Below are 27,242 nucleotides of genomic sequence, written 5' to 3' on the forward strand. Positions count from 1 at the left end.
GAGTAAAAATGAACACCATCTGATCTACTATTTTCAGAACTACACCTATACAAGCAATGCATGCATATAGATGCCAATATATAAAAAAACAATTTTAGAAAAAGAAAAGAAAAGAAAAGGAAGACGAAAATGAAGAAGAGAATGATCGTCTTGATGGGAATGATTGCTATTGGAAGTATTTATCATCACACTGGGCTCTAATTTTAGAAGGCAGGCATCTGATAAAGATGTGCCAAATGATAATAATCTTGCAGCTATGACCTAAAAAATGTTACAACAGCCCCATTAGCACAAAGCCTCATGCAACAATGCAACATTATAAAGGGCTGCATTTCCACACACTGAAATGAGTAAAAATTTCAATCATTTATGCCACACAGAAACTTCATATGAGTATAAATTTGTTCCAAAACGATCTGTACTTGCAATGATGCTTTATGACATCTTTGTCAACAGAAATGAAATATATAGGGAAAAAAGATCAGGGACCACGAGCTGTGCTGAAACAGAAACATCCATGAGACTGGTCTTCTGGTATCATGCCACCTCCCTTGCTCGTATCTATTGCTTCTAACAACTTCACAACCTCATCCATCTCTGGGCGTTTGTCAGGGTTTCCATCCCAACATTTTCGCATGATGCTTGCCAGTGAACCTGGGCAACATCTGGGCATTTCTGGTCGTAAGTTCTGTCCGGATCAATTCAAAAAAATAAATAAAACCCATCAGTATAAAGTCAGAAACAAGGTAAGGTTTAGCATGCATGGATGCATGTGCTCTCAGCTTGAGCACCATACAAATGCATTCACATTTGACCTGACCAGAACTACAAAAGTTCAACCCAGATGTTAAGACCATTATTGCAACAAACTACATAAAAAACACTTCTACATCAATTTCTTTTTTTTAATTCAATTCTTATATTTAAAAACAATGCAGTATTTCCAAACATTTCAGGCCATCAAGGTAATTTAATCAACTTAAACATGTCATTATTGGGTTGGACTTTTTCACCTCATTTCATGTTGCATAATTACACATGCACCAACAAAGGAGAATCACATACATACACGAGCAGAAACCACTTGAGAATCTCATTTAGTACATGAAAGAGACAAACCTGTCTAACAACTGCAGAAGATACTTCAGCAAAGCTAAGATCAGGATAAGGCATGTCACAGCAGTAGATTTCCCACAAGCATATGCCAAAACTGTAGACGTCGCATTTCCTATTGTAAGGTTTACCATCGAGGACCTAAAAATTTGTCCGATTAGATTTCTTTTCTGGCATTCTAGACAGAAAAAAGGTAAGAACCTTCAGCAACTAAATTGTAGTCCCAAAAGTACCAAATATACAAAATTCAAAGCAATATTTGAGGTTTAATGACATTATGTGCTTCTTCATAGAGCTTTTCATAATAAAAAATAGTTTAGTAATGAAGAGTAAGTGCAAGAACCTCTGGGGCCATGTACCCAAGTGTACCAGTTTCCCCAGTCATGTCCCTTGGATTTTGAGCTTCGACTCGAGCAACACCAAAATCAGCAATTTTCAGAGTTCGATGAGAATCCAGCAACATATTTTCAGTTTTAACATCACGATGTACAATCTTCTGGGAGTGAAGATAGCTCATACTGCAAGAGATAGAACATAAAAAACATGAACCGTTAGTTAAAAAATAAAATAATATACGTGCGTGTGTGTGTGTGTGTGTAAAGAAACAGAATAAGCAAGTCTCACCCTCTAGAGAGGTCCAGAGCCAGTTGAATCACAATCCTAAAGGCAAGTTTCTTCCTTGAATTCCTAATTAAGTATTTCTTTAGCGTCCCGCCTGGAAGGTACTCAACCACCACACAACAAGCTCTCGAAGGGTGAGAATTGAGAACATCATTTGAAGTGCCGTGTGAAGGTAGCTTAAGATTTGATGTTCCCATTGAAGCGCCAACAAACTATAACAGAACATAATATATGTCAAAGGCAAGAAAATGAGAAAGAAATGAATATAGTTGAGCTAATTCCTTGAATTTTATGATTATTGAAAATTAGTTAGCAAGGTCATTTATCATGTAAAATTGTGCATTTCCCAGAAATGTCAGTCTCCGGCAGCGCCATAATTCTTGTGATGATAGTCATGATATATAACCAGTCAGCCGACCCCATCCATATGGATAAAGGCAAGGATGATGATGATGATGCATGAGTATGACTAGTTAAAATCATATAAAAATGCACGACACCATTAAATTTAAATTCAATGAACACGTTGAGATTGTATTGCAGTGACCAACACCAGTATTTTAATACATGCTAAGGGAGATTAGAAATATAATAAAATTCTTACCTTTGTAACATTAGGATGGTCAAGCTTATGCCAAACAGCAACCTCTTGCCGAAAAGATGACCGGAGATTAGCAGTCTCAGCAGCTGTGGCAATTCCATCCTCCCCCCAATCCAATACCTTCACTATAATATCCAAAAAAGAAAAAGATTAACAGTGAATATTAATTAGAACAGGTGTCTCTAATGCTCTTAACCAAACTTTTTGAAGTTTCAGAAATTTACCCAACAAAAACTGAGGGCGACCAGCATTCTATGACATTTTGTAGTATCACTAATAAATACTATAATCATATATGGACAAAAAAATATGTGCATCTCACAAGCATATGAACATACATACACCCATAAAAAAATATTATGCGTATGTATAGACCCTGAAATGATGTTAGATGGATCTGTCAATATGATGAATCAATATGTAGTGTAAATAACTTTGAAGTTTAGGATGCACAACCATTTGAAGTTAGTTCCAACTATTGAAAACTAACCATAAGATATAAAATGGCAATTTTGGGCAAACAAAAGCATGAAGTGCAGGTCAAATTTTGCCTTAAGAGGGGGGAAAAAAAAAAAAGAAACCTCCGCACAAGTTAGAAAGCAGTAGCATAAAACAGCAGTGTTTTAGAGACAAGGCCTCAACAAATTTAATGTGAACAAGGCCATGTACTTTATTTTCTTTATTATTATTATTTTTTGATAAGCTAATAAAAGAATCTAATAATGAAATATTATTATTAATGACTATAACAATAACTAACAGTGTCATTTTCTAACAGGTAATCAATAATCCATGCCGCACATGGGATCCCCAGAAAAAATAAATGTTCTTGAAACTAAGAAAATTATAAATAATGCTGAAATAAGACCATTACACATGACATAGTTTCCATACGTATATTATTATATCTACCAGTATGTGCGTGTTTATATGTTATACTCTTACGGAAAGAAGACAAGCACCAACTTCCCTTTTCAATTGTCTTGCCAAAATTCACCAAACACACAATAGCTATAAAAAAATGAAAAGAATAAAGCTAAGGTAAGATGGTTAAATTATTTAAAATTAAGGCACAAAGAAGAAGGATAAAATTTTCAACGGAGACATTCACAACATCACTGCTACCATGCAAATATAGTTTCTAACACATACATCTGATATATAGCCAGACGTCGTTGGCACTACAAATTATAATAAATTCCTTACAAAAAATTATTCTAAGCAATGTATATAACTAAGTGTGTTCGCTGTCACATTTGAGGGCAAACATGTTAATTGGTAAATAACGGGCAGAACATAATTCCATTCCATATTAAAATTAACAGAAAACATGTTAATAGAAAGTTATAACACACAAACGTAATTGTAAGATAAATTGAGAGAAAATAGTAAACAGAAGTTACAACTAAAATTAATTGCATAAGCATAATTACGAAATTAACTGAAGTGAATATTGAGACTATCACAGTGTCACGCAAAGGCAGACTGCAGCCTCCTTTTTGAACAAGTAGTAAATTTAAATATATAAAAGATAACCTACCAAAAAAATACATAAAAAATGGATATAATTTAAATACACATGAACTGTACTTTTCGGTATGAAATTATATCTACCTCTTCTTCCACCACCTTCTTCAATATATCTTGCCTCTTCTCTTTTCAATAACTTTTACATAATTGGGTTGTAAATTTTTTCTTCACAATTATATATCTCTTCTACAAAAAATAAAAATCCATTTCCAATGTGTCAACTGAGTCAATCTTTTATTTGTCAAAACTAGTAGGGTCATTAAGTAGCATAGCAAGAAGCCCCATATCCTTGGAAATCTCAAATAAAGGGAAAAGAATATATAGGTTTTTTTAAAGACCTCCCCCTTCTCCATTATTCTAATCATTGAATTAGGCAGGACACTCGTCCTACATCTAAGGATATATAGAAATGGTATGAGAGGGTTTCACTACCTCTTTTCTTTCCAAGTCTAATTGACTCAATTTTGGGTTACAAAAAGGTCGACGGTAGGAAATGAGTCAAATGAACAACGTATAGCGCTCTCTCTAATACAAATGCCAAGAAAGGAATTTGAAGGGTGTAGAGCAAAAGACGTGTCAAAGGGATCACACTAGGTGACTGAAGAGTTGTCCAACTGCTCAGTGACCAAATCAGAGAAGTTTTTACCGCTCTCTCTTCTCTCCAGCACTCTTGGAATTTACACTTATGTTCACTTATTTATTCCAAAAGGAACATCGACATAGACACAGCTATGCTATCTCACCAATGACTAATATTAAAACAAAAAATTGGTATGTGTTCACACTTTAAATATGTCATTCAACCTATTTCATACCCACAGTTATCACACTCGCAATTTAAAAACACAACATGCAGAGATGGCTTCAGAACACCGAAACAGTGGTTCACCCTTGAGAATAAAATGGAAAATCATATAAAAAAAGTTCCAATCCCAATTTTTACCACCAAATCTTAATATTTAACAAACAAAAATTGAGATTCAATCTTTTCTTATTATAAAAAAAACTAAAAATAAAAAGAGAAAGGAGGGGGGGGGGGGGGAACCTATTCAAATAATGCATATGTCCAATTCCAGTCTCTTTGACACAGCAATAAGAACTATGATTGAATTTTATGATTATCGCAATTACAAAAAGAGATGATACAGGACCATATAATTTGTTTAATTAAAGACATGCTATTTAGCTGCATGTATGTAGATACTTGTAGATGCTTGTATCAACATGTGGCATATTGTAAAATTATGGGTTCCATATGAGATAGACGGCAATATTGAACACCAAACACTACCCCAGCCAACCATCAGAGTAATCTTATAATGCATTTAACTATGTGAGGCTTGGGTTTGAGGTTAGCTATATGAAAGAAGCCTCAGGATACAGCTTTTAGAAGTCTATCCACAAAATCAAAGGTACTTACAACTTAGATGAACACATCTCAAGAGTAATTCTCCGAAAGACACCTCACATTTTAGAAGTCACTTCATATTCTGTCCAATGATTGAGTTTTTGGCACAATTCTTAAATATAAAAAGTGATGTCTTACTTGTCAGCTGCCATTTGATCAAATTAATATTCAATAATTCACACATTTTTGCTTATCAAAAAACCTTTAATACATATTCAACAAGTAGGAAATGATATCTGAAAGTAATTACAACTGCTATCTCACAACATATTTCTTCTTGATTTCATAGGAAATTTTCTAAAAAATTTATATTTGAATAAAAAATGTCAGAAACTAGTGCTAAAGTTATTTAGGAAACTTAAACGTGCTGGTGTCAGGTAGATGTCAACCGTAGAATTTTGTCACAACCTTCTAATGATGGTGATACATGATTTGTGTATGCAAGTTTAAAATGTCTGGCACCACTAAAAGCCTTCAGATGAGGCCAATGCATTTCAATCATGGGCCAATTAGAATTACCAGGTTATTGCATACACTACTTAAACATCGTTAGGATGTAATGCGTTGTGTTAGCAATAAATTTAGGCTGATCCCTGCCTAGTTTATTATGCCACGGAATATCACAGTTAAGTCTCAGCAGGCAAGTTCTGTGAATTTCTTAAAAACACCACATACAATAATGGAAACACGTTACATGAATATGGATGAATATGGAAGAAGATTCATAAAGAGTGATGATTCGTTAGCATCAACAAAATATAAATTTCCACCTTCCAAAAAACATACAATTTTCTGAGTAATAAGCAAAACAACTAAATTTAGTGGAACATGATTTAAATGGAAGATAAGAAGGCATGAATTGAGGAACAAAAAGCAATATGAAAAAGGCAGTCTAATTGACCAAATACAATTGACACCATACAGAATAAAAGATGAATTACCTGCTACATCTTGGCCATCATAAACACCTTTGTACACCGTACCATAGGCCCCATTAGCTATAACATTTCTTATGTCCAATTTTGCCAAATCAATCTCCCATTCTTCCCTCTTCAATCGGGTTCCGGTGTCCCTCGAATAAACCCGACTCAAGTGCTTCTCCAACTGTATATCCCAACTCTTGAAATCAATCTTATCTGCCCTGAAAAACATATCCTTGTTACTAAAACTTCCTACATCCTTCAACTTGTTTGATTCCAAACCACCCTTCTCCTGGGTACTGGACTTGTCAGGCCCACTGTCTCCTTCAAGGCTATCAGACTTCTTCACCGTTTCAATTCCTTTCTCTAATTCACTACTCTTAGCATCCATTTTTATTTTTATTTTTTTGACTCAAACACGATGATCAAAACACAGCAAACACAAATAAACCAAATAATCTCTTGAACCGAATTTCAAATTGAATACAGAGTTATTACCAGGAAATATATATATATATATGATGGACGAGAGTTCTCTCAACTTTTCACCATCATGGTTACATCAATAAAACCTTCTCTGTTCACTTCACCGTCTAGATTTTAACAGCACAATCACAAGACAAACGAGTGCTGTGTCAAGATAGATAATTACGGAAAAAGATATACCATATATATTGCAATATATCAAATGAAACCTAGATTTAAAATCGACCCAGTATAAGAAAGAATCAAAGAAAAGCCCCCAAAAAGAGAAACAATAAAAATCAAATCCCAGTAAAGATATGAGAGAGCGCAAAACTCAAGCTAATTGCGGGATGTAGGATATGATTTGATCATCAAACGACCTAAGCCGTTGAATCGATTGATTCAAGGCGAAAAATAAGACTTCTCTGGATGAGATTGAAGTCAAAAAAAAAAAAAAAAAATTAAAAATTTGATCAGAACAAAATTGAGAGAGAGAAAGAAGACAGAACGTAGAGGGAAAGGGAAGAAAATATAGAAATGCGGACCGCCTGAAATAGCTGCTCCATATATATATATAAGTATATTGGAGTAGTATATAAATATAGTACGACTTGTTCAACTTTCGAAATCAAACAAAAGCATTTTAAATCGTTGTCCGTGTCGATAGATACTGAGAGAAAAGGAACAAAGTAAAATTACGTTTTCCACACGTGTTACCTATAACCTGTTTGGTACGGTATGGAGGAAATTCGCGCAACTAAAGGAAAATAACAAAAAATAAAGGAAATTTTGGTTAAGCGAAGGAAAAAAGTGGCAGAGTGAAAATCACTCTGTAGTGAAGAGGATTTAAATATTTTAATTTTTTCTAATTATTTCTATATCAAGATTTGAGGATCAAATTTGTTAAATCTTTTGATTCCTAGCTAGACATAAAAATTGATTACCGTCTTGACTGGTCTGAAGTCCGCATAGTGCATGGGAGCGTGTGCTGATCAAGATTTGAGTCAGCATAAACTCAGTGCATACTCAGTGACACCAAATCAACAGAGCATTAAACTATTCTCATATACCATATGATAACTTGTTCGACTTAATATAGAATTTCTCCTCTAGTCTCATGAATTTATTGGTAATTAAATATCTTTATTAATTTTCAAATTGACTGAATTAGGATTTAATTAGCTTGTGTTAAGAAGGAATTCTAAGCCCTGGATGCCTATAAATTATTTTTCCAGTAAATAATATAAACAATAACATCAACCCTTCTATGGTCGAAAAATTATCTCTATAGCAACATAAAATTATGCATAACTCACAATAAATCTGAAATTTGGCAAAAGCTCTCTTTTTATGCTTCACTTTTTTTCTACCTATTCCGTTTTATTCAAGATGGTTCCAATCATATCTTAATAAAAATATATATATATATAGGTAAGGTCAAATAGAAGAACTTTTGGGCAATCCAAGGGAACGCATAAAATCATTCTATAGTTTACATTTTTACAAGCAAACCAACAAAAGACCACAAATATATTTTTTCCAAAAAAAACAAGTAGAAGGACAACAAAGATATGTGGATATCTCCGTCTGCTTTTCCATTTTAAGCCTATGCGTAGGGGAAATTACACTGTCTAGTCTTTATGAACATCTTCGTCCGCTTTTCTATTTTAAACCTCTGCTTAATAAGAGTAATGAAACTTACACCGAATATTTTTGATTAATTATTTATGTATAGTACATATAAATAGAAGGTCTCACTTTTTTATTTATGCATAAATGGATTTGATAATTCATTATAATAAATCGCATAAATAAAGAGGTGATGCCCTCCACTTACATGTATTATGCATAAATAAAATAATCAATCAAAAATATTCGATACAATTAGTGCAAGTATCATTAATCAAATAATAAAAGGCTCTCCATTCTCAAGGAGAAATAAAACTATTCACACACATTTTTGTAGAAAATATTATAATATACGCATGAGTATGTATATTTACAATATAGAATAGAATATCAGCGTCTATGATTTCGGAGTCACCCATGAGTTAAAAAAAAGTCCACATACAATTGTATGTTCCGTCATTTGTCATTTGCACATTCCTTGCTGTCACTGTCATTCTCAGGATCATGCAACAACACTATGCCATCCAAAGTTGGGATTGCCCTATGCAGTACTCATCCAACTGACATGTTATCATCCGTGCCAAACAATGATTCTTGAATTGATGTCGGATTCTTCACGCACTATGTGTGTGTATATATATATATATAGATTCATAGACCAAACGAGTGGTTTGTGTCTTGCGTCAAAGGAAGAATCCTCCTTTCCGCACCCAAAATGCTAAATGAGTTGCGCGACTTCTTGTGTGTATAAAATAAAGAAATGTCTTCGGATCCAAAACATTGAATAACCGTCCCATTCATTTAGCGTGTGGCGTTATTGACTTGAATCGGTCACAAAGAATATAAACATATTTTTTTTCCACTAGTGTTTTCATACGTCAACGCATGCATTATGTGGAATTCGATGGAAAGAGAATTTGGAATTGAAGGAGTGAGTATGATAGCATTCTGGTACTTTGCAGTAGTAACATCATTGAAAAATACCAGCCTATTTTGCCAAGACTCAAACCCATACGCTTCAAGAGCCAACGGGAGGCATCTTACCAGCTAGGTATTTTGCTGTACCTTTAGAAAGTTAGTAGTCAGTCTCATGATCTCCATTGCAATAAATTGATCACATAGGCAAACTCTAACCAATATTAAAGTTTTATAAAATGAATTACATACTTGGTTTGCATATCAATCTGGTATCTCAGAATCATAAATTCATGGATGCTTTTTAAAGGCATGACTGATAATGACTTGACAAGCTAAAAGGAAATCAGTAGATATATATGATTTATTTTTCCAAATCAAGTACAGTGTAAAAGTGCTTTGTTTGGTTACATCCTGAACATGGCATGGTATCTCACCATGCTTATCAAAAAGAAAAGAAAAAAAGAGTTATTTTCTTACCATAGAAATGCAATTACAGATCACGCGACTCCAATTACTGTAACGGAACTTTCATGCCCGGGCAAGAAATAACTCTCGGGCCATTTTCGAACGTCTTTTTTATTTTTATTTTTTTAACGGAAACCACCTTCACTTGTCCTGCCAAAGGAGATGAGTTAATTCAGCATTTGAGAACGTCCAAAATCCACACATTTAAAACCAGTAACTACTCTAATTACAAAAGAGCAGTTCCTGGTCAAGCATAATTAACATTATTAATTAAATATATTGACTGAACATGCCAAGTTATAAATATTATTTAAGGGTCTACAAAGTTAAAAGCTTCCAAAGTGCTAAATCAATCACTAATTATTACAACATAATGATCAATTGATCATTTCACACGACGAAAAGCTAAAGAAAACATCACTTGAGCAGTTCAATCTCAATGCTTGAATCTGGATAACTTAGAGAACTTTGAAAACATATATTCGTTTTAACTGAACGGATTTGTCAGTACAAGGTAAGAACATATAACTGATTTACATAATAATTCCACTAGTGTAGATAGTATCAATCGATAAGAACACCTACTCACCTATAGAGATATGACAACTCAAACAATATGATAACATTTCTCATTTAAATTGTGAATTGTAGGTTATAAATTTTATAGTGATCGCTAATTCTTTTTTATTCTCTAGCTTACTTCATATTCCTGGGTTCACACAGAAATTTAACGTCAGTTATCTTGACTAGAATTCAAGGTTGGTGAGCTAGAGGATCTGTTAGAAGTGAAATGGCACAAAACATAATTAGCCAAAGTAAAAACATATAGTTTTGATTGTATTCCAATTTAAACACTTAATTTAATGTGCTGGAATATATCTGATCACCACCATAAACCATGACAACAAGTGCATGAGTGTGTAAATTATTCATTAAATTATATTTCATTCATAGTTGAACAAGGTAATGTGCTCAAACATTAAACTAAACTACAATCTCTAAGGCAAAAGAACAAAAGGTTGCCATTTAACATGAAAATATTGTATACCAAACATGTTTTTACCTATCACCAATTTATTAGTAGTACATATATAACAGAGGGTGAATCTTATGCCAATATTATGATATTAAAATCACAAATGACTAACCTAGACTCTGAAGAGAATGCTACTATCAGAAACCTGTTGGCCAACGGTGACTTGAAGCCCGCAGACATACCCAGCAGTTGGTGCCTTCACAACATGCTATTAAATAGGGGGAAAAAAAGAGAGGAGAAGATTTCAAATTCCGTAAAATCAATGGAAAATAGAAAATTGTAGCCAGCTCTAGTACAAACCTCCATCTTCATTGCTTCTAAGACTATCACAGGTTGTCCTTCATTGACCTTTGTTCCATCCTTCACCAGAACTTTGACCACTAAACCAGCCATGGGAGTCACCACAGTCCCTGGAGGGTGATTTGCTGTCTCGAATGCAGGATTGTCTTGGGTCTCATCATCATAAGACAGTTCAAGACCCAGTTTACGTTTGAAGTGATGATGGTGGGAACCATGCCATATATGAAGGTGCTCAGTTTGGTCCTGGGAAAATGAAAATGGAAATTCTTACTCCAATACACACAGATACATAGAGAATGAGAGACAAGCTTCCCCCTCTTATTTTATTTATGTTTTTTTTGGAAGGCTTCTACAGATTTTCCAAAATAAAGAACCAAAAATAAACTGAATCATAACCGTGGAATTGCCAGTGCTACAGCGGAGTTATAGACTGAATCTCCCCATATGTTAGTGGGGATGGCTGTAAAGTGGGTTGAAACAAAATAGAGTTATATGATTACCATCCCAAAGGAAGAAAACCTTGTTCCTTACACTAAACCCATGAGAAGGACAAAAGTTCCAGTACGCAATACAGTGACGGTTAGCAAGGGCCCACAGGGCAAACAAGATCATGACATACATAAAAACAACACACATTCAATTTCTTGCACGACATGTACAGAAGAAATACAATATTAAGTGTCTAATAAAAATCAAGAATGCCAGAGAAAAAGTGATAAAAGGTAGAAGAAAGATGCCTGAGGCAAATTTGTCAGCAAGACTCCTTTAAGGTTCAATCAATGATGGAACATGTTAATCTCATGAGCACATCTGAAAGATAATTAGTCTTAACAGAGCAGTTTGTTAAAATTCCACCTATTTCATAGCAATCACGACCGACCACAAAGAATCCATTAGTACCAGCAACCTTTAAAAATAGGGCCGTTGGAAACAGATATTTTCACATTGGCAGTAGAATTTACTTGCGCTGAAAGTTGCAACATCAGCATTACTTGCCTAAATGGCTTCACTATTCTTGTCTATGAAAGTTGGAGTCTCCTGCTTTGTGGTGTCTCATTTGCTCACACCAAATAAAGTTTACCTACAAGAGAAGTTGTGTTCTCCATCCTAAGGACAATGACATCCCTGATTCATTTGCTCACACCAAATAAAGTTTATTCTAAATACTTACTGTCACAAAGGTGGGCTAAATGCTGGTACTGGCACCATTAGTCGTCATGTAGGCACTACACATGCCTTTCTATGTCATGTCCATGCCATGTCTGTCCCAAATAGTAGTTACCATGGAACTCTACACGTCCTCACGTGGCACCAAGGCAGCAACCAACACGGGCATATCTCCATCTAACCAAGAATCACCCTCCAACTGATGAGTATCCATTCTCTGCCACGCACAGGTGGATACATCTACATAAAGTGTTTTCTCCATTTATATTGGTTCCTCGGTTGATGACGTGGTGCCCACATCTCAAACTTCGACAAATGGGACAAAGCAAGGTTTCTCAATATAATATTCACCATCAACAAGGCTATCTCCACCACCATGCACTTTTTGACCCCCCGAGAGGCAAAATCTCTAGCTGCACAGTTGGTTTTCTCAAACAGAATCCTCATTGCATCACTTTGTCCCATCAAAAATCCATCTTACCGTGCATACATCCTAATGCATATTATACCTACTTGGATCAAGATTGGGTCCAGAGAGCTCCTCAAGCTCAGTGCACAGCCATGGAGGAAGTCCTGGATTATGCCACGGTCCACCCAGGTATCTAGAGGTTTATGACTTGGTGGTTGAAGGCAAGAGTTCCTCGAGGTGTGTTCACTTTGAGTCTACACCTTGGCCTGCTTTAGAGTGGGTCCAGAGAGCTCCTCAAGCTCAGTGCACAGCCATGGAGGAAGTCCTGGATTATGCCACGGTCCACCCAGGTATCTAGAGGTTTATGACTTGGTGGTTGAAGGCAAGAGTTCCTCGAGGTGTGTTCACTTTGAATCTACACCTTGGCCTGCTTTAGAGAGAGGTGTCGCATGACCTCTCAGATACTGTTTTTTTCTGGAAGTTACTTCTCAGACACTGTTATTCTCCCACGTTGTGCAAGTATCTCCATTTAACCACATCACCTTGTTGCGCATGCTACAACCCTTTATGTGCACATAGTTCCTGGAATTGAGGGTTACACATGTCCTATATCAAGGACAACACTCACGGATTTAGATCCTATTTGCAACTGAAACAGATATTTGAAATACTACTACAAAGGCAATGGAGCCCTTATAGTTCTCTTGATTCTCTATTACTGCAACTTGTTTTCTCTCTCCTAACACCGCCTCGGTTTTCATCCTAACCTAGTCTACTAGGATCTCCATCATCATATATGCAATACCTCCATCACTGAAACAGAACACAAAGTACTGGCATGTGTAGGATATGCATAGACCCCAGAGAAAAAGGAGTTTTATAGCACCCAAAAAATGTAGTTTCATGCATTAGCAACAGTAATCCAAACAGAAAACACATTGCTCAGCTGCAGTAGGATTCTAGGCAAACAACAACACTACTGCTGGCAAGAGCATATCAACTGCTAACTTGCAATTGATTGAGGGGAAAATGCACCCATATAAACTGTACCTTGGAATAAACAGCTAGACTAGCATCCATGCTCACACCATTAGCTTCAACTCTAAAATCCTGGTTGCCTAAATGTGATACTTTGGCTTCCAAACCAGGGGAACTGCTTTCTCCTGTCTGCAAGCATATTGAGTTACATGATAAATAACTTGAGGACAGGATTACTTAAAGTGAAAGGAGAAAAGATTGACCACTTTCTTGAAGTAAAGATACAAGAAATTATCACCAAAACTCTCTCTTCAGATATACAAAGGATTACCTCGATGAAATAGTTCCCATCTGGCTGATAAGTGACCGAAAGTGGAATAAGACATGAACCACTTTTATCATATCCGTTGTCCAACTCAAATTCCATTGTACGCCTAGCACGATGATGAACTCTAAAAGGGGGATAAACATACCAAATAGAAAGCCCCCCTACACAATGACAGAAACAAAAAGTAAGATAAATTTTGGGATTAACTAGCATATATCCCTAAATGAGGTCGTGAGCCTTGAATTACCACAGGGACGGCCCTTCAAAGATGCATGTTCCTTCTCACAAACACATGCAGCTACCAGGAATGCACCAAGTTTAGCAGAATCATATGCTTCTTGTGCTGATGATGAATTACTCCGATCAACAAATAATTCATCTTTGTAGTTCTCAATAAAATGAGTTTCAACTTCGCCATTTTCAAAGGCCCGATGGTTTGCAAGTTTGAGGAGAAAATTTACATTGGTTGGCAAACCTGCAACCTGCAAAGAAGCAAACACCATAGGTAATTCAATTAAGAAGCTTCTATAATATCATATATGTCTCAGAAAGAAGATTTAACACTAAAAAACAATTCTACTAACAGTAGAATTTGTCAGACGTGAATTATCAATGAAGAAAACCAGTAGAGTGATCTACTAAACCATAAGAATGTACGTTTTATATTATAAATATAACATATTATCTAATATTAAATAATATTGTAACATGTATGATATATAATATCTTTTATATTATTAAAATATAAATAAGCTAATGGCAGTGAGTAGATAGTCAGATTCCGACTGTAGCATGGTGCGCTAATTAGGGCGGACTATGTTACCTGGACTTGGGTATGTGTGTCGGACATGGGTATGTATCCATGCGTCGGATGTGTCAGATCTCTAAACAGAAGGACACATGGACGCTACTAAATATTCATTGTATTTAATTATTTAATTTTATTTTCTAAAGTAAAGTAATGTTTTTATCTAATATAGTGCTCAATATAGGCATTTAACTCATTTTAAATTAATAATGTAATATAATTGAATGATTGGATATGGTTTTTAACTACGTGTCCACCCAAAAGTGTCGGACGCATATCCCATACCAATGTCTGAGCAATATGTATCCGACACGGATACTTCACTACTTTTGAAGGGTTAATGTAACATAGAGGGCGAATTTACCTCAACCTCCCCAGAGGTTTCCCTTAATTACCTCCAGTTTACAGTTTTTAAGAAATAACCTTGACACACGTCAGACAGTCAAGAGTTATATGAACCGTTAAGAGAGTTAACGACATCTGTGAATTTACCAAAGTACCCCCAAAATTTAATATATCAATAGAAGACGACGCCATGCAAATGTAAATGACCAAAACTTTGAAGGACTAGACTACCCCCTCCCTCTCTCTCTCAGAAACACTCTGTTCTCAAAGGATTTATTCTCACGAGAAACCCAAAACTTAGTCACTCCACCGCCGCTGCCACTCTCCACTCTATCTCTATTTATCTCTTCACCACCAGTCCCCCCCTCTCTCTCTATCTCTCTCCATCATCACCACCACCCAGTGTACACCACAAAAATCTTAACCCTAGGGTCGAATTGAAAAAAACACTAAAAAATTATCAAAAGAACATCACCACCACTGGTTTGCTGACCCAACAAAACCACCACCTCTAATACCCACCACCACTGCTAAATCATTCGCCGTCACCTTGCCGGCACCACCTCTCTCGCTGCAGCCATCGGAGAACCATATGAGAGCGTGATAACCTCTTTGACAATTTCAGGTAGGGGTTGAAATACAGTGAGGCTCTGCTGAGAATTTCACAAAGGACTCTAGCTTTTGGGGACACGAGTGGGCTTTCAAGAAATGATGCAAATTGTTGTTGTTGTTGCAATTGTGATATTGGGATTTATGATGATGATTGGATGGTCTAAGGTATGGGTATGAGCGGAACACTTGGGAGTCAATTGCTAGGATTTTCAGCCATGGGCTCCATTGAAAAGTAGATCAGGTTGGAACTCTAAAAGAATACGTAATTATATTTTTATAGTTATTTACATGCACCTTATCTATATGAATTCAAATATATATTATGAAATTTTTTAAATTTGAAGTTTATCATTGAAGTATTGAAAATTGAAAAGCTTTATCAGAAGATTAAGTGTAAGAAATTTCCAAGAAATTGTAGAAATAAGAAGGATTAATATCCTAAAAAGAGAGAGAAAATATTGAACCTTAGAAAGATGAAGATGGGATGGTTAAGTGATCACATATACGGAAGTTTGGTCTAACTAATCATGGTTGAAATGATTATTTAAAATAGTTCAAAGGTTCATTTAGACATTTTGTTGTACTGGGGTAGTTTTGGTATTTCATGGTACTTCTTTAGTTGGCTTTTAACTGGACTAATAGGCAACTAACAATAGGGAAGGTCAGAGTAATTTCAAACAAACTTCAAGGGACATTGACCAAACTTTTTTTACAAATTTGCACCAAGAGCTATTAAGCCAAACCTCCATGGAGGTCGGGGTTATTTGCCCAAATAAAGAAGTTGTATGCTTTCACACACACACAGCATTCTGTCAATTGGTTGGTTCATCAAAGGGGTACCCAAAGTCAAAAGTCAACCAAGTAATTTGAGCCAAGAGTAATTAAGACAAACCTCTGTGGAGGTCAGGCTAATTTGCCCAAATTAATAAGTTATATGTTTTTGCAAAAACAGAGCATTCTGTTAATTGGTTGGTTCCTCAAAGGGATCTCCCAAGCCAAACGTCAACCAAGTAAACCATTCAGACCATCTTCAAATGATCACACTTTTTTCTTAATCATCCAAAAGAATTGAGAAATATTTGTTCGTTAAGAGCATTGCAACATACTTGATCCAGTGGCATTATAGGCATCCAATAAAGGATTTATCATTTAAAGGGACGAAACATCGTTCACAGGTTCCAGGTACACCCTCAAGCAGAGGTAACAACCAAACATTGCAAACACAATTAAAATGTGTTGAAGATGCATCTTCCTTGTTAGTTATACCTGAAACTTTGATAAGCAGTCCTTCAATTTAACTAATGCTGCAGCTCGATTTTCTCCCCATACTACAAGCTTAGCAATCATGGGATCATAATGCATGCTCACAGTGTCCCCTTGTTCAACTCCAGTCTCAACACGAACTGCAAAATGTCGTAGACTCAACAAAAGGAAAAACACAAAGAATATGCCAAGGGACAAGGAGGAAAAATAATGGGTGCACTCAAAAGTAAAGTCATTACAAATGGCCAATGGGCAATCCTAACAATCTTATCTATGCCTTTCATTTCAATAGAGCCAGGGGAAATATTACCCCAAAAGGGTAAGTAATTGAATGACAGTTAGAATTATCAGATTAGGGCTTTTTTATCGTAATGATAATCTGAGTGAAGAATCACCAAAGATACACGATGATACCTGTTGACGAGACTGGAACAGGATGGTAATGATGGAGAGTTCCAGTTGCTGGAAGGAATCCTTTTGGAACATTTTCAGCATATATTCGGGCTTCAAAAGCATGACCTGTCATCAAACTGAGAAATTAAAAACATGTAGGAAATCTTGTAAGTTTAAGTACACACCCAACAAAAAATGCACAATAATAGTTCAAATATTCATGAAGGATAGAAAGTTCAAAATCATTTCCAAACACGTGCAAGAAAAGGAACTGGATTGATCATACTCAGACAAGTCGGGCTATTAATAACTATATTAGTATATTGTCACAGGATCTGAAAACCTGAATGACCTGCATATGTCCCAAGGTGCTATGGGGGACAACATGCTCTAGAGGTTGGTAAGGTATCCATGAAATCCATTGTTGTTTCAGGTTTTTCTTTGGAAATAATCCCTAATCTTTTACCACCAAGGAGGCATAGAAAGACCAGGAATCTTTCTCTCATTGAGGGCTGCATCTTTCGCCATATACAGGAGTCGTCTTTCACTCCTTTTTAAGCACTCTCAGGTTAAAAGATCTGGTTCTCATCCTTCCTCACCATTTTGAGTGGACAATCTGGGTTTTCTGACTTGGGTGATTGGATTGAGGTTCGGCCAAGGATCATAAATGGATCGAGGAAGAGAAAATTGAGTTGCTGATGGTACCCTTCTTAATTATGCAGACAGTCCGCAGTGATATCCTATTCTACCGAGTTGATTTTTATTTCTGTTCTTTGGTTAAGGGGAAAGAAGATGCCTAATCTGATTATTTCAGCATCTAATTTAGCAGGGCTAAGAGTCAATTAGAAAAGGTCATGTGCCTATGTTTTTCCTTCACAGGTGGTTCTGAAGATGCAGTCTTTTGGTTTTTAAAGGAATTTACAAGACTTCCAGGCCATGAGAAGGAGCAGGCTTTATTTTGAGATCAACTTCTTGGCATAAAACAGCCTGGGATACTCTTTTTGTGCCCATTTAAACGTGCAGGCCACGTTGTAACCCTTATATTTTGGTCTGAGGAAGCTTATGAAGCCAAACAGCAATGTCCTTTGTTTTACGAATTCTCAGCACATGGTCCGTATCTTTTGAAACTTCAAACTATAGTAGCTTTGGTGATTGCAGCCCTCTTGAATTTGATAATGGCTATTGCATCCTTTTCCTTTTCATGTGTCAGGTTGTTATGTAAGAAAGCTCTAATGCAGAAATAAGGTGGTTGATTGCCTTCATTCTAGTTATAAACAGCAGATTCATGGATTCTCAAAATTAGAATGCGACAAGGATTCACAGAAACTAAAAATACAATTTATTATGGACAAAAAAGAGAAGGTAGAAATTAACCTGATAAGGGCACCTGTGATTGACTCATGGGAAGAGATTCTCCATTTGCAACACGTATTTGCCACTCTACAAGATCTTGACCAACAATCATCTCTGTCACGGGATGCTCAACCTGCATATATCAGTACATATGGTCCACATTTAGTTGCTGTTGAGCATGTGGGAAAAAAAGAGGGGGGGGGGGGGGGGGGGGGGGGGGGGGGGGGGGTGGTGATGTTGGAAAAGAGAGATCAAAGCACCTGAAGACGGGTGTTCATCTCCATGAAATAGAACTGTCCCGAGAGAGTATCAACTATGAACTCCACAGTGCCAGCATTGTAATAACCAACAGCCTTTAATCAGACAGGAGCTGCCATATTAGTGAAATAGTTGAAAGGAGTCTTTAAGAGAACATGCTGACATGTGAAGAACTAGTTGTCCAATACAAAATAATAGCAAAAACTATTAAGAAAAACCTATGAAGTGCTTTCTTGGTACAATAAAGCCATTACCCTATGTTGGTCCCACCTATCTAGGGTGTTGGAAGTAGTGCTGATCTCTGAGTACAAATAAGCTAATAAATGGTGCTACAGTAAAGCATGTAGCAGCGTATGCTGGGCAAATGACCAGATGACAAACATCTTCAACCGCTTTTAGACAGAACACAGGGCATCAACCTTTAAACAAAAGCTGAAAATAAACTCACGTTAAAAACCAGAAAACCCTCATGATTAGTTGCATATCAGCATTCAGGTCTAAAACTGCATCAAGAGATAAGCCATTCACAAAGCCACCCTAAAAATATCAAGCCCAAGTACTATTAAAAAATTTGGGATAAAATTCAATTGATGATTAAGTTCATGATATAGAACTTAAATGAACAAAGTTAACATGCATTAGAGGTAAAGCAACAGAATGTACTGAGGAGAAAAAACTTAATATGGTATTGTGAAGTTATTATATCCCAGTTTGTGTCAATCAAGTTAACAGTGTGCACAAGAGGGATGAGCTAGCATATAACAAGAGGAAACAAACAGCTGACATGAAGAACATTCCAAAAAAGAAGGGGGATGGTTCTTGTGACCGTAGTTGGTAAAATACAATTCAGGAAAGTACAAGTATATTTCGATTTTTAAGGAAAAATACATTACAAAAATTCGGCCAAAAACTGGAAATATAAAAATACAAATAGGGAAATGTATGAGTAAAAATATGTAATATGGTTCGGGACCAAAAATTCGGCTATATACATTTTATTTATTTTCTTATATGTCATATCTTTGTAAAGATAATAGTAGAAAATGTAACAAATAAAAATAAATAAATAAGAAAATGTTACAAATAATAAAATAAATACACATTCTATGCAAATTGTCATTACAATAACCACGGAAAATAAACTAACTAAAAATAATTAATCAATAACCATGACATCATCAGTTCATCACAAAATTAATAAAAAAAAAATTGTCATTCAAATAATCAACTATATTTATCTTAAAAATTAAAAATTTGCCCTAAATTTAGAGCCTAACATCAAACCAAGAAAAATCTTCATCATTCGTGACAATATTTGTGGCCTTTAAGGAATAATCCTCCCATTCTTCACGATCATTATATTCAAGGTGGTCACTAAGTTTGTCGAGATCAAATGGCTCCAAATCTTGTGCTTTTAGTGTGTTGAATTTTTCTATCATCATTGTATTCATCCGATCCTTACATATACAAGATTGTTCAGTATTTTAGGTGCCAACCGGTGTAAAAATTGTCCCAGCATTTTAGGTGCCAACCGGCGTAAAAAGTGTATTAAGATGTGAATTTGGGTTTGAGAAAAATATAGAATTAGATTGCAAAGGGAAAGGGAAAATGGTTAGGATATTAAGAAATATAAAACACAAATTAAACGGGTGACCTAGACGTATCAAGAGGTATTAAACAATTTTATATGGGTTAAATTCCATCCTGAACGGAAAATGGGAGTGTTTCCTAAAGAATTGAACGTACACGTACAATTTGTGTATCATTCGCGAATTTACTAACTAGGCTTGTGACTGTGACGGCAAATGACTCAAGTTGTTCATGGACTGCTCTACACGGCTTGCTAAACTGCTCTTTTGACTTCATTCAAGCAGTGAATAAGCTAAGCTTGAGCCATGTCATGAGGACCATTTCACTTGGTGAACGCAACCTAGATTGCCTTAGCCAGGCTCAGCTAGCTCATGAACATATTATATAGCTAACATATAAATATATATGGGTCTCAAGACTTTTTATGTTACCTTTATGATTCAACGTTATGTTATAAGGCTTGTTTCACTTAGTAAGCGAAACCAAGATTGCCCAAGCTAGGCTCAGCTAGCCCATGAACATATTATATGGCGAACTTATAAATACATATGGGTCTCAAGAATATTTATGTTACCTTTAACAAGCTTTTGACTTGCCTTCTCTCAAGCAAGGTGCGCAACATATAATAGACTATATTTGAAAGGAAATATATAATATCAGTAAATTGAAAACTACTTCCCTGAACTATCACAATTTTTAAAAATACCCCCTTATATGGCAAAAAAAAAACCTGAACTATAAAATGTTGGCAAATCAGACCATGGCAAAAAAAAAGTAAATAAATAAAAACATGTTCAGGGTGTTTTGGATGAAAAAATTAAAGAAATGACACTGGACTCAACCTGCCCATTTTGGAATGACCACTCATGTAGAGTATCAGCACGTTTGGTGTAGATTCATGTGTTGAACACAACTTCTATACTCATTATGTGTTTTATTGTATCGTGTTGTGTCAACATGGCCACAGGTACCTTGGAGGAACAAGAAAGTCCGGATAACATAGGTGGGAGCATGGTCTAAATCATGACAAAGAAAAGCAAGGAAGATTCACTTCTTTTTTCGGAAGTTAGAATTCAAATATTCGAAACAAGATATTTGAATATTATGAACAGCCATCAAAATTTTCATAAAATTTCAGAGCTTATATTGACAGCCCGTAAATATGAGAGATTAGGAAAACAAAATTTGATGATCTTGGCAATTTTGCTCCTTTTAAACAATGCATCCCAGAAATAAATCAGGTCAGTCAACAAATCTCAACTCTTTTTGAATTACTCATGTCATCTGCGAAAAGGTTACAAATATTAAAGAACATAGCAACTAATTCGTAAACAAGTCACCTTTGCTGCAGATACGGCAGCTTGACCCAAGTGGGAGCGGAAGTCATTAATGACATTAGGCTGCAATGCATCAATGAGGTTCTGTTACAACTCTAGCAGATCTACAATAACAAACCTCAACCAAAAATATAATAGTGTGAGAATTACAGCGGGGGCTTCTTCAATAATCTTCTGGTGTCTTCTCTGCACGCTGCAATCTCTCTCATATAAATGTATGACATTGCCGTGTTTGTCCCCAAATATCTATGACATTGAATAAATTCTAAATAAATAAATAAAAACCACCACGTAAAAAATAATAACAAATAACTTTTTATCATGACATAGTGACATACCCACTAAATAAACTAAAGAACAGCTTCTGTGTCATCCAATATACTAACCAAAAAAGTTTATGCGGAATTTGATTGTGAAGAAAAGAGGATGAATTTTGCAAACAACATCACTTAATATGAGCGATTAATTAGACAAGAAATGATAAATAAAGGAAATGTAAACCTATAAGAGCACCTGGACTTCTATGTGCCTTGGCTGTGTGATATACTTTTCTAGCAATATTGTATCTGTGCCAAAAGAAGCAGCAGCCTCACGTTGTGCACCCAAAAAAGAGTCAACAAATTCATTTGGACCTTGCACAATTCTCATGCCCTGAAAATGGGCAGACAAGCAGAGGGATGAAATTATCAAACAAGATAAAATATGTTACATAAAACAATTCTCCTACTTTAGATTTTTTTTTTTTAAATGCTGTAACATAAACTATATCATCATCCTTTTATGCTCCAACTTAACTCTTTGAACCCACTGAACACGTGGCGCAACAGCTATTATTAGCTTTGTATATGAAGGTATTCAATTAAAGTTGCATTTGAGTTACTAAACACGAAAAAGAAAATATGATTAAAATATTGTATCAGATGTTCACTTTCAATACCGATGTCGCCAACATTATTGACTCTAGAAAAATAAGGTCAAGTAGTAGATCATTACAAAAATATTCAGTAGACTAGATTCCAATTGTACAACACATTTTGCTGCCTAAATTTTCAATGAATCTATAATCTTTTCACTTTTGTTCGCATTTGGAAATTTACGGAATGCATGCTCCTCACTTAATGGACCCACATTTTCATGAAGGTAATGATAAAACAAAGGTGAAAAAGCAAAAGATCAAAATTTTGAAAACATAAAAAAGGAATGAAGTCACGAAGTACATATATTGGTCAACGGTACGAAAATGAAGCAGGAGAGGTTTTAGTTATTTTTAGCTGTGTTTCTTTGTTATCAATCTCTTCTTTTTTAATTAGGACTTCTCTTCTTTCCCTTGTTTGTAGAGTTTTCGGCAACAACTAAGCTTCGCCCTCCCTCTGTTTGTTTCTTCAGGCATTTCTTCTTCCAAAAATGAAAATAGAGAGTTTTATAGCAGAATTGTGTGTAAGCTCTTCGGAGCATTGTATTCTTGATTAGTATTCATAATGATCTCTCGCAACTTTGTTCCATGTTTTTTTTCCCTTTACAAATTTTTTCAACGTTAAAATCTTTGTCCTCTTGGTTGGGTGTGGTTTTACTGGTTTGAACAGATTTTTCTTCTCTTGTCTGTTTAACTCTTGTTTGGGCAATTCTATCATGAAAATTTTCAACAATATTCAATAGATGACAAACCTTTCCTCCACCTCCATGTGTGGGCTTTATCAAAATAGGATATCCAATCTTGTCTGCTTCTGACTTCATAAGGTCAATATCTTGTTCCTCACCATGATATCCAGGCACAAGTGGTACTCCTGCTGCTCCCATTATTCTCTTTGATGCACTAGTAAACATCAAAATAATAATAATAAAAATATATATGAAAATTTTCTAAATAAATTCAGAATTCATATATTGAATATTAAAGTGTGAGTGAGCAAGATTTTAATTTGCTTTCTATCCTGCCCTCCTCGGCCAACATATACAACATATGTATATATATATAGAGAGAGAGAGAGAGGGAGAAAGAAAGAGAAAGAGTGGAAGAGAAGGATGGAGAAAATTGTGCAAAGGAATTAAGAACAAAGTCACAGAAAAGGGCTACAGACCAAAACAGGATATAAAGAGAGAAGGTATGATTGTATGAAGCCAATGTTTGTACCTTTTATCACCCATGTCCCGTATTGCAGATGCAGGAGGTCCAATAAAGGTAAAACCCTCATCTTCACAAAGTTGAGCAAACTCAGCACTTTCTGATAAGAAACCATAGCCCGGGTGGATAGCCTAATTATCAAAAGAAGATATCCACTCTGAAAGCATGTCCTTCAAGTGCGAAAACACTAAGCAAACCATCTATCAATGCAACAAAGATAAGTTCAACAGAGTGTGATAAGCAATGAGCCAATAATAATACAAAAGGAGGCAACAATAAATACATTCATGCTACTAGATTTACTTTATTAATGTAAAATGAAATAGGAGGGGGAAGAAGCACCCATACGATCAACTCTAGAACTGCAATTTTCATTGATATACAAAAGATAAAATATTAGTTTACCTTCAATCGAAGAATTATTGAAACATTCAAAGATGTCAAACAATAAATTAAATATTATTTAAAAAATAAGAGAAAACAATACAGGAGGAAGGTTGAGATATCCTTAAAGAAAAAAGAAAAATACTAAGCAGTGGGCAATCACAAAAATGATGAAAGAAAAATGAACAAGCAATCATACATATAGGAACAGAGTTCTCCCCAATCCATTCCCCATACAAGCTCAAGAAGTATAAGAACTGATCCTAACCAAGGCTAAAGTTGCTAGGTTATTATATTGGCTTACTTGGAAGTAAATCGTACTTTTCACTGTGATATCTGCTGGATGATGGTACTAGTGCTCGGTACGTAAAGGTAAAAAGGGCCTAAAGAGGCTGCCCAACCCCCAAGTAAACCCAAAAAGAAGAGGTAAGAGACTCTAAATGAAGCCTACCTCAACAGTTTATTCTGTCAATGTGTTTCGAGGCAAAAGATGTAGATGAGGCATTTAACCTTGAACTATCAAAAAAAAAAAAAAAAATCAGAATAATCACTAAAGAAAGACCATGTTGGAAATAGTTAAAGACACATAATTGAAATGACAAGAATATATCTTTCAAATTAATTTCGCATGTGCAAAGAGGTGGAGAAATAGTGAATCACCTTCCCGTCCATTGCAAGGTGGCTAGGGAGATGCGGTCTTTAGTTCCTCTTTCCAGGGTTAGTTGGGTTTCTCACAAATCGGTGGGTGTTTTGCCGGAGAGTTGGAGGGGCAGTATAATTAGCTGAAGTGGATAAGTTGGTTGCAAAGTAGCCTGCATTTCGTCACATGGTGTGTTTGGAAGGAAAACAACCACTGCTGTTTTAGGGAAAGGATGCTTTGATTCACTGGTTAGAAGAAAATTTGAAATGCGTTGTTTTGAAAGGTATTGGGAAGAGTAAATCCCTCTTTGGAGCCTTTTATGTTTTGACACACAGGTTTTTCAATTTTGTATACTTCATTTTCACTTGGTCGCGACCCTTTTGGCACCTTATAATGAAATCTTACACATTTAAAAATAAAATCAATTGCCATGTAACTATCAACTGTAAATGTGCTTTTGAAGCAGGTTCTAGAAAAAGATAATAGCTATAAAAAAAAAAAAGCAATTGCAATCCAACAATGATGAAGTCATGTACCAACATCGTCCAACAGTGATGCAGTCATTTACCAAGAACGTATGGGTGTATCTTGTAAATAAATCATCAATGACTAGACAATAGAAACATGCAATGAGTAATAGAATGACCAAACAAGAAAACCTACATCCAGTCATAACCTTTTCTTTTCTTTAATTTTCTTTTCCTATTCTACTTTTCTAAGCAAACAAACGACCGTTCAATATGCTTTAAATTTCAAAACACGAATGCAAAGTTTATTGGAATCAATACAAAACGAAATGATACAGAATGACCATTACCTGTGCGCCAGTCCGAACTGCAGCTTCGATGATCGACGAAGCCTTGAGATAACTCATCCGAGCCGGTGGGGGACCAATTCGAATGGCTTCGTCGGCGGATTTCACGTGGAGACTGTCCCTATCGGCGTCGCTGTACACCGCGACGGTTCGAATCCCTAATCTTTTTGCAGTCCTCATGATTCGACACGCTATTTCGCCTCTGTTGGCTATCAAAATCTTCTCAATCCTTTGAGTCTTCTTGTTCTCTGGTGATGCAGAGAACAATCTTTGTTGAAAAATAAAAGATTTGTGGTGAAGTTTTCGGCGAATTATCGACGCCATTGATGACATGGTTCGAGTTCTGTAAGTGTACTCTTGGACTTGGAAGTGAATGTGAGAGAGAGATGCGAAGAACGAATAAAAGAAACGGATAAGCACACTTACCAAAAAATATAAGTTAGGCCTAGTGGTCAAATAATTTAGGGCTACTTTTGTACTTTCGTTTCCGTTGCATGCCTTTTTAACATTTTCTTGGCATTATGGATATGGTATGGGAGTAATCTGCTTAGCTGTTGTCCAAATCCTTTTGTTATAAATTAATGTATGTTTTTTTTTTTATTTTTTTTTTCAAGAGAATGGCATTATGGCTATGGTATGGGATAATGGAAGTGATCTGCTTACCTGTTGTTAAATCCTTTTGTTATAATTTTTTTTCTTTTATTGTCAACAGAAACATAATAATAAAATAAACTAATCTCTTTCATAAAAACTGTGCGCTCTCTGCCATACAATCCGCCAATCACAATATTATTTGGGGCCATTAATTCGTGTTCCAAACTCACTAGCATCACTCCTATCAATCATTGTCAAGTTAACAAATATATATATATATATAATATTCATTTACTTAAATAATAAAAAATGGGATGAGTTGGGTTAGTGAAATCGATTCGTTTTTCACGGATTGAACTTTTCAAATAGTGCAATATGATTACACTTTATGACTCATTAAAATTTTAAATTAATACAGTAATTAAAAATATAAAAAAATAGAAATACAGTAAATATATATTATATATATAATATATTAATATATAATTAAGGTAACGAATCGGATCGATTTTTTCAGAGTCAAATCCATTAATCGAACTGCAAATAGCGGATTACTATTTTTTTAAACTATCATCAAATCATGAGATCTGAAAATTGAACCAAATCACACTAATCGAATTGGTTCGGACCGAATTGATAAATTATTTACCCACTCCTAACCAGGATCTTATTTTTTATTTTTTTTTGGGAAGATGAGTACTCTGCAAGGTTGACGGAACTTCAGAGCAGAGCATTGCCACACATTTTTCAGGGTTTGAAAATAATTAATGATATAAGGTTAGACTTGAGTTGGAACTCAAGACATGGTTAAAGTGTGAGTCACACTAGAAATGTAACTGGC

At 35.5% G+C, this 27,242-nt stretch overlaps 1 protein-coding gene across 2 annotated transcripts; it reads right to left on the reverse strand.

The window, feature by feature from the left end:
• Positions 1-347: 347 nt before the first annotated feature.
• On the reverse strand, positions 348-26,234 carry LOC132268973 (methylcrotonoyl-CoA carboxylase subunit alpha, mitochondrial). 2 transcript variants are annotated; one of them, XM_059769919.1, is made up of 21 exons: positions 25,811-26,228; positions 23,979-24,100; positions 23,513-23,660; positions 22,361-22,498; positions 21,998-22,093; positions 21,851-21,910; positions 18,923-19,015; positions 18,684-18,795; positions 17,331-17,435; positions 16,920-17,056; positions 14,136-14,370; positions 13,892-14,049; positions 13,633-13,749; positions 11,007-11,249; positions 10,825-10,914; positions 6,215-6,536; positions 2,339-2,460; positions 1,738-1,946; positions 1,457-1,631; positions 1,120-1,254; positions 348-688 (listed from the first exon to the last, which is right to left on the reverse strand). In XM_059769919.1, the coding sequence occupies exons 1-21, from the start codon at positions 26,138-26,140 to the stop codon at positions 482-484; spliced, it is 3,354 nt and encodes a 1,117-aa protein (XP_059625902.1). In that variant the 5' UTR covers positions 26,141-26,228; the 3' UTR covers positions 348-481. The 2 variants fall into 2 exon arrangements, with proteins under 2 accessions (XP_059625902.1, XP_059625901.1); XM_059769918.1 differs by lacking the exons at positions 348-688; positions 1,120-1,254; positions 1,457-1,631; ... (1 more) ...; positions 2,339-2,460; positions 6,215-6,536 and adding an exon at positions 9,539-9,820 and having other exon boundaries at positions 10,819-10,914; positions 25,811-26,234.
• Positions 26,235-27,242: the final 1,008 nt, after the last annotated feature.

The sequence above is a fragment of the Cornus florida genome, unplaced genomic scaffold (assembly GCF_030987335.1).
Source record: "Cornus florida cultivar Cherokee Brave unplaced genomic scaffold, ASM3098733v1 CherokeeBrave_3.0.0_Hap2_Chr08, whole genome shotgun sequence".
Lineage (NCBI taxonomy): Eukaryota > Viridiplantae > Streptophyta > Magnoliopsida > Cornales > Cornaceae > Cornus > Cornus florida.

What these genes read in the sequence shown, in the direction of transcription:
- LOC132268973 (XM_059769919.1), bottom strand. Translation starts at nt 26,140, where the DNA reads ATGTCATCAATGGCGTCGATAATTCGCCGAAAACTTCACCACAAATCT. An exon ending in TGTTCCAGTCTCGTCAACAG is followed by an intron (nt 17,057 to 17,330) that starts GTATCATCGTGT and finishes GACATTTTGCAG; the next exon opens with TTCGTGTTGAGACTGGAGTT. An exon ending in CTTCTGCAGTTGTTAGACAG is followed by an intron (nt 689 to 1,119) that starts GTTTGTCTCTTT and finishes TGATCCGGACAG; the next exon opens with AACTTACGACCAGAAATGCC.